Source organism: Dunckerocampus dactyliophorus, chromosome 6 (genome assembly GCF_027744805.1).
Source record: "Dunckerocampus dactyliophorus isolate RoL2022-P2 chromosome 6, RoL_Ddac_1.1, whole genome shotgun sequence".
NCBI lineage: Eukaryota > Metazoa > Chordata > Actinopteri > Syngnathiformes > Syngnathidae > Dunckerocampus > Dunckerocampus dactyliophorus.
The window spans coordinates 8,867,401-8,887,781 of record NC_072824.1 but is presented as its reverse complement, the minus strand read 5'-3'; the positions used below and the strand labels follow the sequence as shown (position 1 = coordinate 8,887,781).

Sequence of the window (20,381 nt, the reverse complement as noted above, 5' to 3'; positions counted from 1 at the left end):
TAGTTTTCTCTGCTGCTATTACAACATTGGTTCTATTTTGTGCAATGTACTTGTTCATACATCACAATGTGGACCATGTTCTTTTACACTTTGTCATGCACTCCAAATCAGTATTCAAAGGTAAAAACATTTTGGGGCCGGACTTTGGACACCCGTGATCTAAGGGCTGAACTCTACAAGTGTGTTTTTGCTTTTTCTTTGCCTTTTTTGTGTGTTTTTTTATAATGCCACAACACAGGGGTTTCAGTGATGGCAAATAGGAAATGTGTGATGATAGCCATAGAACCTGAAATAAACAAACTTCAATCAAATTGAAGGTAGAATGTTTGAGGCAGTAGCGGATGCTATTCCATCGCACAAGTTTTGATCTGTGAATCACCAAATCTTAACTCCTGCAAGCTGACGCAGGACACGCGTCGCGTTGCAAATAACTCCACAAGCATTCAAATGAGTGAGCCTTGCCTGTTTGTCAGCTGGAGGCCAAGGATTGTGGCACTAAAAGACTCTAATAAGGCCCAGACAGACTCGCTGCGCCCAACCAAGCAGTACTGAACAATCTAAAAGCCAGAGCAGCCTTAAAAGACTCACAAGTATTTAAAGGCAGCCAACAAAAACTCTACTGAGGGAACATTTGAAGTGATTCTTTTTTTCTCTCCTCTTTAAGAGGGGGCGGGGACGAATGACGGGGTGGGGGCGGGGGGTGGTGGGCTCCGAGAAGCCGTGATCCAGCTCATCACTCAGGCTTTGCCTCTTTGAAAGCAGAGCAAAGCGTCAAGAGCTGTTTGAGAGCTTCCCTGGCACCTGTAAGGCTGTCGGAGTTCAGCCCTCCAGCTCCGAGAGCACATACTTGATTGAAACACTGCGTTCTTCATCAATGATCCTCTTGACAAGAGTGACAGCAGCCAAAGAGAAATAGCACTCAGAAGAGCAGGCGTGAGCGGCGGCGTGAAATATAGGGATTATTTCAAAAATGACAGCGCTAATACGCTTTAAAAAATACTGAATAAATCCATCCGGCCGGCTGGGAGGGAACCAGGTGATGTGTGAGGTGTTCGCAGCTCTAATGTACTTTTCACAATATTGATGAAACGCATGTATGTGAGAATCAGCACCTCCAGGATGCCTCCCGGACGCCTTCCTGGGGAGGTGTTCAGGGCACGTCCGACCGGTAGGAGGCCTCGGGGAAGGCCCAGGACATGTTGGAGAGACTGCGTCTCTCAACTGGCCTGGGAACGCCTCGGGATCTACCGGGAGAAGCTGGGGTAGCCAGGGTCTGGGCTAGTAGAAGTCTGGGCTTCCCTGCTTAGGCTGCTGCCCTGTGACCCCACCACAGATAAGCGTGATGGATGATGGAAAGATGGATGGATGGCATGTACAGTATGTCCACTTAGTGACTTTTTCATAGGCTGTGATACTGCGTTTTCCTACGAAATGACCAAAAATAAAATGTTTGATTGGTTAGCATATTTTTACATATACAAGGTACAGTATCTCCATCAATCAACATATAATATGTGTCTATCAAATTTTTCATCTTGGGTGCAAAATTGGTCTCAAAGTCTGTGTGGCATTTTCCTAAGTTACTTAGAAGTAAAAGTTATTTTAGTCTCTCATCAACAAAAAATACTAATTGGACATACTGTATTTACACATAAGTCAAACATTTTAAACGTCAAATATACACATGCAATGTAAAGTGATGATATTTTGGGTACTAAATTTGTCTCAATGCTGAGCTATTTTTCTTGCGTTTTCATAAAAGGTTCATTCTCTGACAAACAATGTTATGTGGACATACTGTATACACCAGAGATGTGGACTCGAGTCACAATTTTGATGACTTGACAATATGATCAAAGACTTGCACCTCGACATCAATGATTAAGGACCTCACACGAACTTTAGCCTGACGACGTGAAAATACTTTTCAATGAATGTGTTGAGTAAAATGTGTCCCCATTTAATTCATTCAACTAACGTGACTGTTATTATGTATAATTCCCAGCAAGGCAACATATTTTCCCTTTGAATTGCCTCATTGAATGCATCTATTAACGTCCAATCAGATTTAAGAATGTGTGGATTACATTTCTGTGCACTGACTGAATCCTGAATGCGATGTTGGAACTCTTTTTCTGTGACTAAGTCTTGTCCCACTGGTCTTATTTTATTTAAAAAAATAAAATAATTAAAAATGCAGTCATTGTATTTGTCAAATGTAATAAACTGGTACATTGGTAAAATGGTATTTTATTTGGGAGACATTAAACAGTATTTATGACTTATAACGATTCCAAAATTTTAAGCCTATGACTTCAGACTTAACTCAACCGATCTCGTCTTGGCTTGAGATTTGAATTTGAGGCTTGAGATTAAAATCTTGACTTACTTGAGACTTGCAAAACACTGATTTCCTCCTGCCTCTGGTGTACACACACTTTGCGCTTTGAATTCTATCATGGCTTTTCAATAATATGTTAATTAATAAATCATGTTTCGTGGTTGACTAAGGTGAAAAAGGATGCACATTTATGCAAATGTAACATATTTTTGGTTTAAATTGAGCATTTTCAAGCATAAAAATGGCTAAATGAACTAAAATACGTATATAAGGCATTCAGAATGTGTTCAAAGATATGTAGTATTCTACACTGATCACTAGCTGTCAGTAATGCTACTGTAATGTTTGGCTTATTGCAGGTTTGAATTACCTCACAACAGGCACAATAATCCTAACACAGCCTAACAAACCCAATTCTCAACCCTTCTCAGCACTTCCTGTCTGCCCCCCACTTAGCTCCCTTAGCACCAGAACACATTTATAGCAACACACATGAACACAGGTCTTATTTATGTCTTAAATTGCTTATATGCTGTTTTTGTGTCTACTATAGGGTGTTATTTTATGTCTAGAGGGCTCTAATAATGTTAAAAGCTGTATTTAGAAGGTTGTAAACAAGTTTTATATGTTTTAACTATGAAAACATTCCATTTTTAAATAAGGAATCCTACTTCACAGAAAATCACTTGGCCGTGATTCAAATGAACAATTAACAGTGATGAAGGAGCGATTAGTGTCCATGGTTTTCATCAAAAATCACCTTACATGTTTTGCATGAATGACACTAATTTGAATAGAAAGATAAAGGTGACCGAGCAATGTTTTCGGGGCTGTGTGAAAGAAAATAGCAGAAAACTGGGACAGGAGTATGGATTAAACACTCAACACTCAGTTCTCCCACTCCGTTTTGTTGGAAGCAATTGTCACTGTCTGACAAGTATTTTATACATCACACCAGACACCGAAATGATCTGATTTCTGTGTAAAAGCGCACAGTTACAGCATATCCGGCTCTGATGTGACCGCAGAAAAACTGTCAGGTGGACTTTGTCCCTCTTTTACATGTCAATGTGTTTATACAGAACAAAAAAAGATACAAAAGGTCATCTTAGTTGTTGATATCGTCACTGCTGAATGAAAACCATGTATGTCCCAATTACCGTTTTTGCTCCAATTTTGTGGCCTCTCTCAACTTTAAAAGCTGCCCCCAAAGAAACTGATCAAGTACTTCAGGACTGCTTTGGCTGCACAAACTGGGATGTGTTTAAAACTGCAGCGGGGAGGGAAGATTGTACTGTTGATTTGGATGAATATGCTTCTGCTGTTACTGGCTACATTAGCACATGTATAGAGACTGTTACCACCACCAAGTATTACAGAAAATACCCTAACCAAAAACAGTGGATGAACTGTGATGTAAGGGCTAAGCTACGTGCTCGTTCGACTGCATTTGTCATGGGCACCGCTGATGACTACAAAAAGGCCAGATATGACCTGAGGAGGTCCATACGAGAGGCCAAAAGACAGTACAGACAGAAGCTGGAGGGCTACTATTCCACCTCAGACCCTCGGCGCATGTGGGCGGGGCTCCAGCACATCACAGACTATCGACAGCAGAGTAGCGTAGCCACGTCCAGCCAAACCACACTTCCAGATGAGCTGAACGAGTTCTATGCCCGCTTTGACACCCAAACTTCTGATGAGCAGAGAGGGTGGCTGAACCTGGGGAGCACACAGGACGCACCTCTCATGGTGACATCAGCTGATGTGCGCAGGGTTCTAAACAAAACAAACCCACGAAAAGCAGCAGGCCCAGACAACATCTCAGGACGTGCACTTCGGGTTTGCTCATCAGAGCTAGCTGATGTGCTTGCTGACATATTTAACCTGTCGCTTGCACAAGCATCTGTACCGACCTGCTTTAAGTCCACCACCATAGTGCCCGTACCCAAGAAGAGCAACGTGACCTGCTTGAATGACTATCGCCCTATAGCACTCACTCCTATTGTTATGAAGTGCTTTGAAAGGATAGTCATGACCCACATCAAAAAGAGCATCCCGGCGGCAACTGTGGACCCTCTACAGTTTGCATATCGCCAGAACCGGTCCACGGATGATGCAGTCAACACTGCCATCCACACAGCCCTTTCTCACCTACAGGGCCAGGACACATACGTCAGAATGCTATTTATAGACTATAGCTCCGCTTTTAATACAGTCAGCCCCCACAAACTCACAAATAAGCTCCTCACACTTGGCCTGTCTCCCTCCCTCTGTAACTGGGTGTTTAACTTTCTCACAGGCAGGCCCCAGTCAGTCAGAGTCCACAACCGCACATCCAGCTCAAGAATTGTGAGCACTGGGACCCCACAGGGGTGTGTGCTGAGTCCACTCCTCTACACGCTCTTCACCTACGATTGCGTGGCCTCCCAGAACAACACCAGCATCATTAAATTTGCGGATGACACTACAGTCATCGGACTGATCACTGGTGGTGTTGAAACATCATACAGAAGAGAGGTGGCGGACCTCATAGCTTGGTGTCGTGATAACAATCTCCTTCTCAATACAGATAAGACTAAAGAGATGATCATCGACCCAAGAACAAGGGAAAAGGAGCCACATAGACCCCTGTTTATTGGTGAGACTGAGGTGGAGAGGGTGAAAACCTTCAAGTTCCTTGGCACACACATCAGCGAGGACCTCACCTGGTCTCACAACACCCAACAAATTCTGAAGAAGTCCCAAAGGAGACTGTACTTCCTGAGAAGACTGAGGAAATTTGGCATGTCCACCACAATCCTGAGTTGCTTCTACAGATGCACCATCGAAAGTGTCCTTACCGCCTCCATCACTGTTTGGTACGGTAACTGTACAACACGTGATAGGAAGGCACTCCAGCGGGTGATCAAGACCTCACAGAACATTGTTGGGGCAGCCCTCCCCTCACTGCAAGACATTTATAAATCTAGAGTCCTACGCAGAACACACAACCTCATCAAGGACAGCACACATCCACAACACTCATTATTCACACTCCTACCATCAGGCAGACGCTACAGGAGTTTGAAGTCCAGGACCACAAGGCTGGCAAACAGCTTTTACCCACAGGCCATCAGGCTTCTCAATGAAGCACTCAGACACGCCACACGCAACACACACTCATAGCACTTTATTTATTTATTTATTTATTTGTATTATTTACTTGCATTAATGTCTCTTCTGTTGTTGCTTAATTTCTTGGTATTTATGTATATGTGTTTATGTTTCTTATGTTCTTATTCTTTCTTGTGTTTTTCTTTCTTTTCCTTGGGAGAATGAACAGAATAAGATTTTCATTGCATGGTATAACTGCTGTTTTACCATGCACATGACAATAAAACTCTCTTGAATCTTGAATCTTGAAAAGTTCCCTCGAGCTAACTTAAGTTTAGATTTGCCACATTGTAAACAAAATTGACTTTGCATTTTCCGCCTGAAGTTCAACCTTCTAGCGCGAACCTGAGAGAAATGAGCATTTTTTTCTTGTTAGCCCCAATTCACTAAAACGTCTCCACATTTATTAGCCTGCTACAAAATGCAGTCAAGCCTCCGGTGGGGACTTGCAGCGCCGGAATAAGATGTACACGCAGGAAGGAAGGTAGGGCTGATACAGTGCCGAGCTCACATGGGTGTTGTTGCGCATGAATATTCAATGTCACCCAAGAATATGCTATTGTGCTCTGGTTTTGAAAGCTAACTTGGGCGAGGAAGGAGAGAGGAGGGTTTACGGCGTGCTCCGCTTGCACACAAGCACAAAACAGCGACTGTGAATGTTGATCTACATTCTTTCATAAACTAGTGTCTGAGTCGGCTTTGACAATGACAGGCAGACAAAGTAGTGCACACGTCTTATCGACGGACAGAGCATCTTGACCGGCTGCATCAGCGTGTGGTATGGCAGCTCCACTGCGATGGAGCCTTCGGGGAGTGGTGAAGACTGCTGAGAACATCACCAGGGGCCTCATTTATAAAAGGGTGCGTGGATTCGTTCCCAAAACTGTGTGCTCACAAACGTCAGAATCTACGTAAGCAAAAAAAATATGCACGAGTGTCTCCTTATTGTAAATCCCTCTTGCAGTGACTTGTGCACACAAGAGCTCCACCTCGGTGTCATGCCACTACTCTATAAATGGTCAGTGCTAAATAGCTCATGAATATGCTGATGCTTGTAAGGAGCAGGAGGAGGTGTTGGGCTGTCAGGGAGGGAAAGATGGAGACGCCGACTCCGACAAGAAGGCAAAATGTGCAGATTGTGAAATACAGGTGTTCATTACGTCGAGCACCATAAAAAGGGCTAAGTAGGAGCAAAGCTAATATAAAAAAAGAAATGCAGTGGCAATATTTGACCAATTTTTAAATAATAACATTAATTTTTAATGAACAAAAAACAATGAAAAAAACACGTTCACCACCACGGCGCGTAGGGCCCCACAATCCATGGGTAGGGGCCCATTTTGTATCAGGGGGCGCATTCTCTGCAAATGCACAAAGGATGTGCATCGCTGTCATGAATGAATGCCATAAATGATTGAATAATTTGTTTCATCAAAAATAAACACTTCAATATCAGCTTGTCACCTTAACATCTCATGTAAAAAACAAGTTATCCATCAAATTGTTAGTAAAAATGATCATTGAATGCATGGGCAACTGTGTAATAACATCATGAGGCGATTATACATTTCTATTCATATATACTGACAGTTACAAGCAGCCCTCTGAGGGCAGCCTTAAGTGTGATTAACTATTTATACTAACTATTTAAACAGAATGAACAGGGTGCCCAACTGTGGAAAAAAAAAACTACTGCTGGAGGTGCAGCAGAGTCTTCGTCCCGACAGTCAACGCTTACTGAGGCGTTTGGTGCGCAAAGTAAATATAACCAAAACAGCACAAAATGGCGCACACTCAGTCAGTGTCGTTTGCTACTTGTTAAGCCTTCCTGTTAAGAAATAATACCCAATATTCATTATTTATTCTAGTGCAATTTTCTTTACAGAGACTTGATACTCCCTTTTATTTATTTTTTTTATTGTTGTGTGTACTTTTTATTGGAGTGTTTGTTTTCTTAATAGAGACAGAGACAGTCTATTTTTTTTTTATTGTTTTTGGTTATGATTGTGATTTTTATTTAAATGCAATTTTTGCTAAAACCAACTGAGAGTCCATTTTATTTTCTTTGGAGTCTTTTTTTGTTAAATGTATTGTGTTGTTTAATTTATTTTATTTAAAAGCTCTTGACATTCCAAATACAATGCTAAATACTGATAAATTAAAGTTTATTGCTTTTGATACGATGTACACTAAGTCCCCAACTTACGAACATCCGACATGCGAACATTCGGAGATATGAACGCAAGCTGACTGGTCTATATTTTCATGTATTTTGCCTTTTGGAACTCCATGTTTATACCGCTACATGCTTGACCAGTAGAGGGCACTGTGACACTGCTAATGGGACCAACAGGTAAAGGAAGAAGAGGAAGAGGATAGAGGAAGGCTAAGAATTGTATGATACAACCTGGACAGAGCGTGTGATTAAAGTTATGAAGCGTTGCAGTATTGTCATTGTGATCACTATCATAGTTCATCATCTCATGACTGCTATTATGTGTGACTGTTTCAATGCAGTATTGTCATTGTGATCACTATCATAGTTCATCATTTCATGACTGCTATTATGTGTGATTGTCCTTGACAGCGTTGTCATTGTGGTTGTTGATATTGTTTTGTCCTTTGTCCTTCTGTCCTTGTTCGTCTTTATAGTTGTCACAGACATTTATTTGCTGATGTCGTTCTGTATGTTTCTGTTGTTCTGTTCTTGTTGTCACAATTGTTGTTGTTGCTGCTGTTGTCCTTGTCGCTTGTCTCTCTTTTTTTTTTTGTCCTCCTCTTATCCCCGCACGCCCCCGTTTTCTTTTCTCTTCTTCTCTGTCCCCTCCTGCTCCGGTCAGGTCGCTCCAAATTTGCTTTATAACAAGCATCAAAGTCAATTAAATTTTGTATAACAGGGGAAGTGTATATCACACTTCTCCCTGGCAGAGTAAATCTGTTGAGCACTTGAGGGCATTTAGATCTACAATTCTATCTGCTTTAAAGGCTGGACAGGACAGGGGTGAAAAAAAAAAAAAAAGAAGAACATAATTAATTCATTTTATAGTAATTCCGGGTCAAAACTGTTATTTTGCACGGTCACATTTTAAGTTACTGATAAATAGATAAGTAATCATCCCACATATCTTTTATTCCAGTCTACATTCTTCTGTTTGAATGGGTTGAATTTGAGCATTACTTTTTTTGTCCATTTACGATGGGTATGATTTAAATCTGCATATTAATTTAAAACCAAATTGAAGGGGAAAGTTTAACAATCATGATAAAGCATGATAAAGCATAGTAATACATACAGACAACAATAGAGCCTCACAGGGACTTGGTTTTCACCACTGAGCCGTGCGGGGATTGGAACACCAATATAAATCAAATGTTTAAGATGAAACTCTCTTAAGGTAAAAAAAAGGTTTAGGGTCATCAAACTTACGTACTTATTTGGTCATATAATGCACACAGAGCAATTACCAACTTCATGCTGTGTCTCCTTTCTGCTCCGTTCTCCTTGCCCCGTGAGGCGTTCAGGCGCACTCGTAATTGTGAGTGTTAGGCGCTAATTGTTTTTCATTCTTATTCACGTACCCCCATTACAATTGCCGTAACCCTGGGGGTACGCGTACCCCACTCTGGGAACCTAGGTTCCAAGAAACAAACGCACCAAGGTGCACATGACAATATATTAAAGCCAGCAAAATGACCAAGTTTATTTTCATTTATTGTGTGATGAATTCATTTATTTATTATCGTCCCAGGCCTAGCGCCCACGAGAGACGAGCGTATTAATCTTGTGACACCCCTAGTCAGTTAGGTCCTGAGATGTGGTGACCACAGGTACTTAGAGGGAGCCCAATGTGACTCTTGTCAGGGGGCTCAGAATAATCCTGATGGCGCCCCTGTTCATGATAGCGTCAATAAATTCTGCTAGGCGCCCCAATGTGGATCGGGGTGACCCTGGTTCACCATTCTACATACAACAGGAAGTAGTGTGCTAGCATTTGGATGGACAAACATGGAATGCACCGAATGCACCTTATGCTCTTGTCTGTGCTCTTCACTTGCTACGACGCCACAAGGTGTTTGCCTAGACGGCTGCAAAACCAAGACAGTCCCTTTAACTATAAGGTATTTGAAAAGTTTGCTGTCAAAAAAAATTCTGCAATTTGGGTCACCGCTCGCCATTGAGGGTGATGGAGGGTCCCGCAGCCAAAGCAGTTGAGAACCAGTGCTCTAACTTGAAGTGGAACTGACAAACTCGCCATCGTTTTGTTAAATTTTGTCAACAATTCAACCTACAAGACAACAAGTTTACTCACAGCTTCCTGGCTCTTGTCTCTGGCATCATACACGGTCAGCTTGACGAGCGTCTCCGGGGCGGCGGGACAGTCAGAGGGGAAGGTCACCCCCGTTAGAAAGCACGGGTCTTTGCTTGCCTGTCAGAAAAAGAGTGCGAGAAATGGGTGAGCTGCAGTACACCCAGAGTACCCCCATGCTACGACAAATGCTAATGAAGAGGCAGGACGCCAAAAGGGAGACGGTAGGACAGGACGATGGACGTCTGTCGTCCTCCTGCTGTCTGTTGCTGCAACAGGACAGATAGAGCCGTCCCCAGTGGGCCTCCCCGGACACTGGCACAGTCTCCGAAGTGAGACTGCAGGGAAACAAATGTTGCCAGGGAAATTGGAAGAAAACATCCACATCTCCCAGCATCCTGCGTCTTTAAAACACCACAGGGCCAACGCTCTCCCGTAAAAACTCCCGGCGATCACCTGTCCAACCACAGAGCTTGTTTATGACCCCTCTGCGTTCATAACGATATAAAATGTTTGGCTTTAAACTAGAAAAGCACTGCAGTGCCAATTTTGGAAGAAAAAAAACACCTGTTGAGAGAGACTTTGAGGCGGTCGTTGTGATGAAATAAGGACGGTATACAGTGCATCCCTGCTTATTTGCAATTCAGCATTTGTGAACCCGTAAAGTTGCAGATTTTTGGCAAAAAAAAACAATTTTTTCCATTTGGAATTTTTCCAACAGCTTTTGTTAGAGAAGAAGGATGAACATAAGAAATAAATACCCAGAAAGTTAATGTGAAATAGGCAGACTTACACGTCATTAAAGGTATTGTTTTGTTGTTTTTGCATTTTACAGTAACCCCTCACCACTTTGCGCTTCCAATTTCACGGCTTCACTTTATCATGGTTTTTCAAAAATATATGAATTAATAAATAATTGCTGTTTCAGGGTTGAGTACGAGTACGAGTATTTCTAAAAAAAAAATCTACATATTTGAGCAAATTGTACATATTTTTTGCCTGAATTAAGCATTTTGAAGCATAAAAATGGCTAACTGAACTAAAATACAAACATAAGGCATTCAGAAGACGCATTGAAAGACACCTGATGATATGTGGTATTCTACACTGGTCACTAGGTGTCAGTAATGTAACACTGATGAGACAATTGCCATCTCAACAAGTACTGTACAGAACAGAAAGTAAAAAAGAACACCACCAACAACAACAACATCTCCCAATGCTAACATGGGTGAGTCTACAGTCATCCCTCGTTTACCGCGGTTAATTGGTTCCACACTCGACTGCCGTAAGTGCATTTCCCCAAAGTAGGATTCAATAATGATAAATGGAATATTTTTGTAAATAGAAAACACAGAAAACTTGTTTTTTGACATTATCAGAGACTTATAAACATGAAACAACACCCCTCCATATATCTTTATGCTTGTATTACCTCATACAGTATAGTAGACATGATCAGGAATAATAAGGCATAATAACTCACCGTTGGGAAAGTTCCTTGTTGTTGTAGTATCTCAAACGTAATGCGGGTTTGCGCATCGCATTAAAAAAAAACATCACATTGTGCACCGCTTGTGCAAAGACTACGGCATCTTTGAAGTGACACAAGACATGGACACCACTTTACACATAGCAATGCTGTACACCAAGCTAACTAGTCTCCACTTTATTTATTCTAAACATAATGGTAATCTATTCAAGGTTTGAAACTGAGTGGGGAGGAAGGACACAAAAAGCAACCAAAAACGTAAAACTTCCAGATGGAATAACAGGCAATAGTCAAGGTAAACTTTATTATCCACAAGGGGCAATTTGTTCTACAGCCAGCAGTATCACACGCTGACAACAAACCAGCAGTAAATACAAAATTAAAGACAAAAACAATAAATACAACAACATTACAAACACTTATTCAGCAGAACAGTGGCTGTTTGAACCAAAGAATTTCTCATCCTGTTGGTGAACCACAAAACAGCGATCGTTTATTAATCAATTAATTTTTCTGTCTTATATGTCTTATTTTCTCTTATTATATTGGGTAATATGAGTGTAAAATGTCTAGAGGGCTCTAATAATGTTAAAAACTGTAATTAGAAGGTTGTAAACAGGTTTTCTATGCTCTAACTATAAAAATATTCCATTTATAAATAAGGAATCCTACTTTGAGGAAATTCACTTATCACTTATCAGTCTGGAAGCAATTAAAAGTGATAAATGAGTGATTACAGTACATGGTTTTCATCCAGAATGACCTTACATGTTCTGCATGAATGACACCAATTATATTAGAAAGACAAAGGCGACCTAGCAATGTTTTAATGATGTTATCAGAGCTGTGTGAAAGAAATGGCAGATAACCGTATGGACTGATCACCTGACACAGTTCTCCCACTCTGTTGTTTTGGAAACGATAGTCACTGTGTGACAAGTATTTTACATGTCACACCAGACACCATCAAAATGATCTGATTTCTGTGTAAAAGCGCACACAGTTACAGCATATGCCGCTTTGCTGTGTCTAGAGGGCTACTAATGATATTAAAATATGCATTTAGAAGGTGTAAACAGGTTTTATTTGCTCTAACTACCAACAAAAAAAAAATCTATTTATAAATAAAGAAAAATCCTACTTTGCACGGAAACTCACTTATCACGGTTGGGTCTGGAACCAATTAATCAAAATCAAAGTGGGATTACTGTCTTAATTATGAAAATTAAGACCATATGAGTGACATAGTGTTTTTAATTTTAGACAGTGGTTCGCTTGTTTTCACATTCGCATGACAGTCACGAATGTTAAAATAATACATAAAACACTGTACAGCTAAGAATGGTATCGTTAGCACCAGGGATGCTCCGATCAGGGTTTTATGCTGCCGACTCCGATACCGATCATCTATGAGTGAAATTGGATATCAATACTGATCACAAAGATTAAATGTAAATTTAAAAAATTCCTATTGGCTATATGATATGAAAAAGGGAACCATAAAATCACCTTCATTTAGACAAAAACATATTTGACTCACTTTTTCAAGAGAACATACATCACCGGTGAAACTTATAAGAGGATGAGAGGCCTTCTTTAAGGAGACTTTGGATGTGAGAGTCCATTGTTTGATGGCATTCTAGCAGTCCTTCCAGGTATCATGCAGCAGGGCTCCAAGTGGGAGAGCAGTCGGCAAACCCGGTGTCTTCCACCGATGGTCATATAGACCGATGAATTTTATTCTTTTTTGGATTATTTGCTTCTGACTGTCACACACATACGGGCGAGTGAGTGTCCAGCACTGGCTACATTACGTGCCGTTTGACTGATGATCACATCACGAGCCTCGAAAATTCACCATAACTCACCATACTTTGTCAAGTGTTTGTTCTTCAAATGCAGTATTAAATTAAAGCTTTTTAACATGCTACACCGGCGAGATATTTTTCGTGGCATGTTTTGCAGGGTGCACAATTTCTATCACTCTCACAAACGACAGGTAAGTCCCACACGGCATACATGATTGTTTTGGGTTTAGCACGCCTGTGCAGTGTGAAGGAAGAGTAAGTGGGCGGGAGAAACTCACAACAGGCTGCATGCGGCAATAGTACGATATAGTAATAGTTGCAATAATATCGGCTTTTGCGATCGACGTTGAAAGGCATTATCGGTAAATATCGGTAAAATTTATCGGTAAATATAGCAGGGGTCACCAACGTGGTGCCTGCGGGCACCAGGTAGCCCCCCACGACCACATGAGGTGCCCGCAAGCCTGTTTTTCATTCAGCTTTTCAGTTAATAATGAAAGAACAGTAGAAAGAAATGCATTCTGAAATACAAAATGTGAGTTGTGAACACCAGCATTTTGTTAATGTTCTGGTAAAACAAGCATATTCACTTTGTTTGCGTTTAAAATAAGCTCTGAAAATAAATGATCCAAAAATGAGTAGCTCTTGGCCATTTTCATTTTGTAAAAGTAGCTCTCACAAGGAAAAACGTTGGTGACCCCTGGCCTATATCATGCTTTTTCACGTAAATCGGGCAATTTTGATAAGTGGCAGATCGATCAGCGCAACCACAGTTTATTTCCCGTCGTTTTCGTAAAAGAAGATGCGCGGGGTAATGCGAAATAAGCGTTGTCATCGGTGTTCATGTTTTGTCTTGTTGCATTTTCCAGTGGTGAACTTATTTTTACACTTGTGTGACAATCAGTGTTTAAAAATGAAATGACGAATCATGTTTACCCTTTGGTCATGAAAAGTTACTGTATAACTGAGTGATTCATTATGGTTACGTTTTACTATAAACAATGGTTAGCTTCTTTGTACGCTTGTATGCAAGATAGTGAATTATTTCTATTTCCATTGATTCTTACGGGGTCCATTTGCCCATTAGTTCTAAATGTATGCGTGTGTGAAGCACAACACAATTGTGCACCTGCGTAGACACATCTGTACCGGAAATAAACTGAAGTGGGAAGGGAAGGGGCTTTTTCAGTGATTTGAGGCTTGTTTATAGCTACTTAAGGTCTATTTGACTAATTCAAAGCTCTTTGTGTTTACACTGAAGGTTTCCTCTTCCTCCTCTGGGCGTCGCCAGCCTTGGCGGTCTTTTGGGAGCGTTTGAGGACAGGCTGGAACGTGCTAATGAGTCCCGCTCAGACTGACTGACACACGAGTCCAATGAAAGTCTGGTCATGCCCGTGAATGTAAAAGAGTTGGCCAATAAAGTTTAGATTTTGCAGGGTGAATAAAAAAGGAGGTAGATCAGGCAAAAACAAGCAGTCATGGTGCTTGACTTTGAAGAGCTAAAACATTTGGACGATGTTCAAGAGTTTGACATCGTATTTCAACAGCAGCAGCAGCACAGTTTGACATTTATGTCGACATTTCCATTTATTCTTATAATCCCTCCAGGATGCTGTGAGAGATATTCAAACATTCGCATCCAGTGATTAGTGACGAGTTTTAACACCGTCATCAAATAGACCAAAAGCCACAACGCTCCACAACACCCCACGGAAATCACTTTAGTACTTCTAATACGCTGACTAACTTGTGTCTTATCATTGTAAGAACACTGTGTACACCAAGCCAACGTATGGCCACCCATACTGACACATAAATATACAAGATCATTGTTCAACTTCATCCACTAGGATTCAAAACATGTCACCTTTCACCGACAAAGTTCAGCAAAACCTCACGACAATTTATTCAAACACTTTTTCAAAGCATAAAACAAAAAAAAAGAATATTGCGAGACTAAATTTAACATTTTATGAGAAAAGAGTTAGAATAACACCAAGTAATATCCATCCATCTATCCATTTTGTGTACCAGTGTCCTCACTAGGGTCGCGGGTATGCTGGAGCCTATCCCAGCTGCCTTCAGGCGAGAGGCGAGGTACACCCTGGACTGGTCGTCAGCCAATCCAAATAATATATAATAAATACATCCTAAATATAATCATGAATAGATAAATAATAATAATATTATAGAAAAATATTTTTACCTTAAAATACATATTTATTATTATTAAAAAAAATGGAAAGTGCAAAATTTGAATCATATTTTTCACATACAAAATATATTTAAACTTTTAACATAAAATCTGAAATAAAATTGAAATAATGTGAAATTGAAATAATAATTTTGTCTAAATAGACAAATTTAAAAAATGGTCCAATAAATAATATCTAATAATACCGATAAAAAATATGAGTACAACCATTTTTTTTTAAATTCCACAAGAAAAAAAAGTTGGAATAATGTTAGATGTACCGTATATAACATAAATCTAAAATTTGACCAGAAAAAGAAATGAAAAAAAAGATATATATTTTGGTGTTTTATTTATTTATTTTAAAAGTGCCTTCTCTTTATTCTTTATGTATGAACAGTACTTTCCCTTTGGTGACTTAAGGTGACAAAGGTTTTGCTTCCCTTTAACATATCCAGAAGTTCAAACCTTCTCCTGCAGCATCATTACCTTTTTCTGGCACTTAGGTTTCTTACCAAAAACGTGAGAAGGTGCAGGACGGTTGGGCGACAGCGTAGGTCATAAATACATTCTTAAAAATCACAAAAACTCACACCAAAAACAACCATTTGTTCACCTGTGCAGCGCTTGCATGTCGCGCCCCAAGGAAGTACAAGGTACTAACGAAAGCACTGAGCCATTCACACCTCATACCAGCATGTACTTCATGGTGTATTACTATGCCGGCATTTGATGTTTGATTATCACATATTTATGAATTATTTCCAACTTAGGTTGAATGAGATGAGTTTCTGCATGAAAAAAACTTATATACTCCTTACATAATAAATGGGCAGATTTCCACACTAAAAACATTTTCGTCATAAATCCGCAAATTTTTTTAGTCGCAAAAGTTGACTCACGAATATGGTGGGATGTACTGTATGTACGTTGATATGTGATGAGAAACTAGCTGCAATAAAAATATTTTTCTCATTAAAAATATTCACACAAATTGATATATTTCTCATAATACAGTATTTAAATATTGCATTATACCAACATGTCTTAAAAACATCTGACTTTAATTTATACCTGCAATATCACCCTTGCTTAACAAATACTTATTATATTATCATTAGATCACCCCGAATAATGTGTGCATAACATTATTTCACAGTGAAGTACTGAAAGAGGCACAATTACAGTACAATCAAACACAGAATAATACATGTTTGCATGTCGCTAACACTACTAATTGCTCCTAAATCTATCACATGATGGCCAAGATGCAATAAATACGTCCTAATGCTTCTCTAGAATCACATGAAGCCAGTTAGGTTTACTTAGCTCATTGGAGAAAGACGCATTATACTTATGGTCTGTGCAGGTAAACACACACACACGTACACACACACACACACACACACGCTGGCTGGCACAGTGAATAGGTCTCATTGAAGCTTACCAGCATGTTTGGCAGCGTCTGCTGTGTGTGAAGCTTCTTCTGACAAGCTGAGATGAGCTCAAGTGTTAAGCCTGTCTGCATTGACACACACACACACACACACACACACACACACAGACCAACAGTCGTACAAGTGGTCAACACACACTCACAGCTCCTCTCTCCTCCAAGGTTTTTGGCCATTTAAGGTCACAAACCTTGGCAAAGTGGCCAATTTGGGCCATTTCAGAGGGTGTGTGTTTGTTTGCTACAATGGCTGTGATGATTACACACACACATACAGTGTATATACTGTACCAGACTCACTGGGCACCTGAAAAACATGAAAGAATGTTTTATCTTTTTGCCTAATGTCAACAGCATAACATTTTGCATGATTATTACTCATATACGTATATACTGCATATATATTATTATTTATTATGCATGTTGCACCACAAATTTGAAGTGATCTGTTGATCTGTTCCGGATTTATTTATTTATTCTTATTCTATTTTTTTCTTTTTTGTATCTCTCATGTCCTGCCTTGGTTGTTTTATTTTGTGATTAAGTTTATTATGACATATTTGCAGAGCTGCTGGAAATGTGAATTTCTGAGAGTAACAAAGTATATCTCTATCTATCCATCTATGTATGTATGTATGTAGCTATGTATGTAAGTATGTATGTATGTAAGTATGTATGTATGTATGTATGTATGTATATGTACTGTATATATTTATGTATGTATGTATGTATGTATATATTTATGTATGTATGTATGTATGTATGTATGTATGTATATATTTATGTATGTATGTATGTATGTATGTATGTATGTATATATTTATGTATGTATGTATGTATGTATGTATGTATGTATGTATGTATGTATATGTACTGTATATATTTATGTATGTATGTATGTATGTATGTATGTATATATTTATGTATGTATGTATGTATGTATGTATGTATGTATGTCGTGGAATTAACACCACTGCCACGAGCGGCTGCCTTTCAAGCAGCTCTGTTTATTCAAGCACATTTTTAAGTGTCATGACAGCGACGTTCGGCATCGGTGTGATTGCCTGTCTACCCATTGATATCGCGGCGGCAGCGCGGGGCTAAGATGAAATCTAAGCGGCTTGTAAGGAAGTGGAGATTCAAGCCTTCGGTACCTTCTATTATCATTGGAAACGTGAATTCACTGCTGAGCAAGATGGACGCGCTGGCAAGAATGTCAAGACCTTCAGGGAGTGCAGCTTATTTGTGCTTCACTGAATGGCACCTAGCGTCCCAGAGGCTAACGTGAGGAGCTAGCCGACTTCAGTACAGTCAGAGCGGCCAGGAACAAAAGAGCCTGTGGTAAGCGCAAAGGAGGTGGGCTTGTACTGTATGTGTGGTGTCATCCTGGCCATGTGAACATGAACAAATCACAGCCTGATATTAGAATCTCTTGTTACATAAGATACTAAAATACATAATGTATCATGCGCAAAGGCTGCTAAAAATTACAAAACATGATATAATGAAACGCAACGTAACTAGCATAACACACTTGTCACAAAGTCAGTTGGAAAATGTAACTGAAATAAATCCCACAACATAACATTATGGAACATGATGTAATTGAACGCAATCGAACAATAAAACCTTACGTGATGTACAAAAATACAATAGGCTATGTTACGCATCAAGTGCAAAGGCCTGCATGTGGTGGACACGAGGGGGCATGTCTCTCACCCAGTCGGGAGTCGACTGGGGCGTGCCGAGAGTCCAGGTTTGGGCGTGCAAGTGTTAGCGCCAGAAAGGAGATGTTCATTCTTTGTCAAGTTTTGTAGTGTGCAGTTGGAGAATAAAGCTCTGCATGAGACCAAACCTTGAGTCTTCCTTGCAACTGCCACATGCCAACATTGAGGAACATACCGTAATGGAACATAATGTAACGAAGCATAATACAACAAAACAAAGTTTTATAAAGCCATGCATCATGCGCAAAGGCCGGCAAAACGGAACCTGATGGAATGAAAGGCAACCTAATGCATGAAATAATGAATGAAATACGTTCCACAACATAACATTAAAACGTTGCATCGCATTATAACACTTTCTCACAAACAACGCGTAATGAAATTCACTATGTAAATATTTACGGACTGTGACAATGGAATACACGTGGGCTGGGCGATATATCGATATTTTTTATATGTCGATATTTACTTTAAGCACGATATCAAAAGCAGCCATATTGTTCATATCCATGTAGACTGGATTGGCGCTGTATCTCCCGCATCTCTCTGCACTGTGTGTGAGCTCCTGGCCCGCTCCCCTCCGTGCATGCAAAAGGAGGGAGGAGGCGTGGAGCAGAAGCCCGGCTGCTCAGTCGAAGCAACAGCGTCTGCGGTGGAAGAATTAGTCAGGATGTGGGCCAAATACTCCGTCATAGGTCAGTCATTTGGAGGTACTTTGAATTCAGAACATAAAAAAATATTTTTCGCCACCTTAAATCTTGGCACAAACTTCCAAAATGAGGAATGTGTGAAGCTGTGTGCTGGCTGCACGACTCCTGCCACAACACAAAGCGGTGTCCTATCACATTGCTAAAGGTATGGTCTTCGTTGCAACAGCGCAAAACGGCTTTAAAAACCTGCTGAAAACACTGAACTCATGATGTCCAGCGAGCTTAGCCTCTCAAATGTCGCAAATGTACAAGGATGGACAGTTGCCAAACCTGATGCAGTTGACAGGTTGGTGTTCCTGGCACAAAATAAGTACAGTAGTACCTCGCATAACATAAACCTCCTTTTACGTAAATTCCACTGAACGTAAAGAATTTAAATTCTATATAACATAAAGCATCAAGCCGGTGCAAGTTTTTTTTTTTTTAAATCAACTTTATTAATGCCTCAAGTTGGTGCAAGTTCAGACTAACACTTTGTGACGCCTTCTGACGCTTCATGCTCTCATTGGCTGATTTTCGGGGCACCGCCTCCGCTCTCATCTCATTGGTTGATTATCGGGGCACCGCCTACGCTCTCATCTCATTGGCTGACTTATACAGCACGTTTGTGTGAGAGACAGGCTTCCTTCAACTTCCTTCCTCTTCGTAGTCCCCCTGAAACTAACCTAAACAATTAAGTTAAGTTACAAATTAAAACTTTGCACACAGCATTATCGTGTAGTGCGTATGCGTTTGTCTGTGAGACCAGCTGACTCTTAGACTCTTTAAGGCTAGTCCTCCTCCTCCTTCCTGCCTCCACTTGCGCTCCTGATCAAGACATCTCGTGAACGGTAGGATTGTTTTTGTTTTTCAGTTTTATTCATTTACAGTAATCTTATTTATTACCTTATTTTATATTGGAATGTTACTCTACTATGTTTATGCTAACGTTTTCTTATATTTTCCCACCATATTTGGTGGACTTTGAATGCCAAAGGTGTGAGTTTGGGAAGATCTTGGAACGGATTAGGCTATTTACATGTATTTTACGCTTCGTATAACATAAAATCCCTATAACATAAAGGTTCTCGGAACGGATTATTTACGTTGTAGGGGCGTCTACTGTACATGCTTGTATCCTCTAAAAAGGTTTACCTAAAAAATACTACTGTTCAATTTAAAAGTATGTTTGAGTTGCTGACATTTTAAAATTT

The 20,381-nt window shown here is 40.1% G+C and overlaps 1 protein-coding gene across 3 annotated transcripts in view; it reads right to left on the bottom strand.

Annotated features, from left to right (window-relative positions):
- Positions 1 to 20,381, bottom strand: part of inpp4b (inositol polyphosphate-4-phosphatase type II B) — a 234,838-nt gene that overhangs the window by 180,874 nt on the left and 33,583 nt on the right. For all 3 annotated transcript variants that reach the window (XM_054780107.1, XM_054780106.1, XM_054780108.1), the window contains one exon: positions 9,808 to 9,924. In XM_054780107.1, coding sequence (XP_054636082.1) covers positions 9,808 to 9,924 — 117 coding nt within the window. The remainder of the gene's footprint in view (positions 1 to 9,807; positions 9,925 to 20,381) is intronic.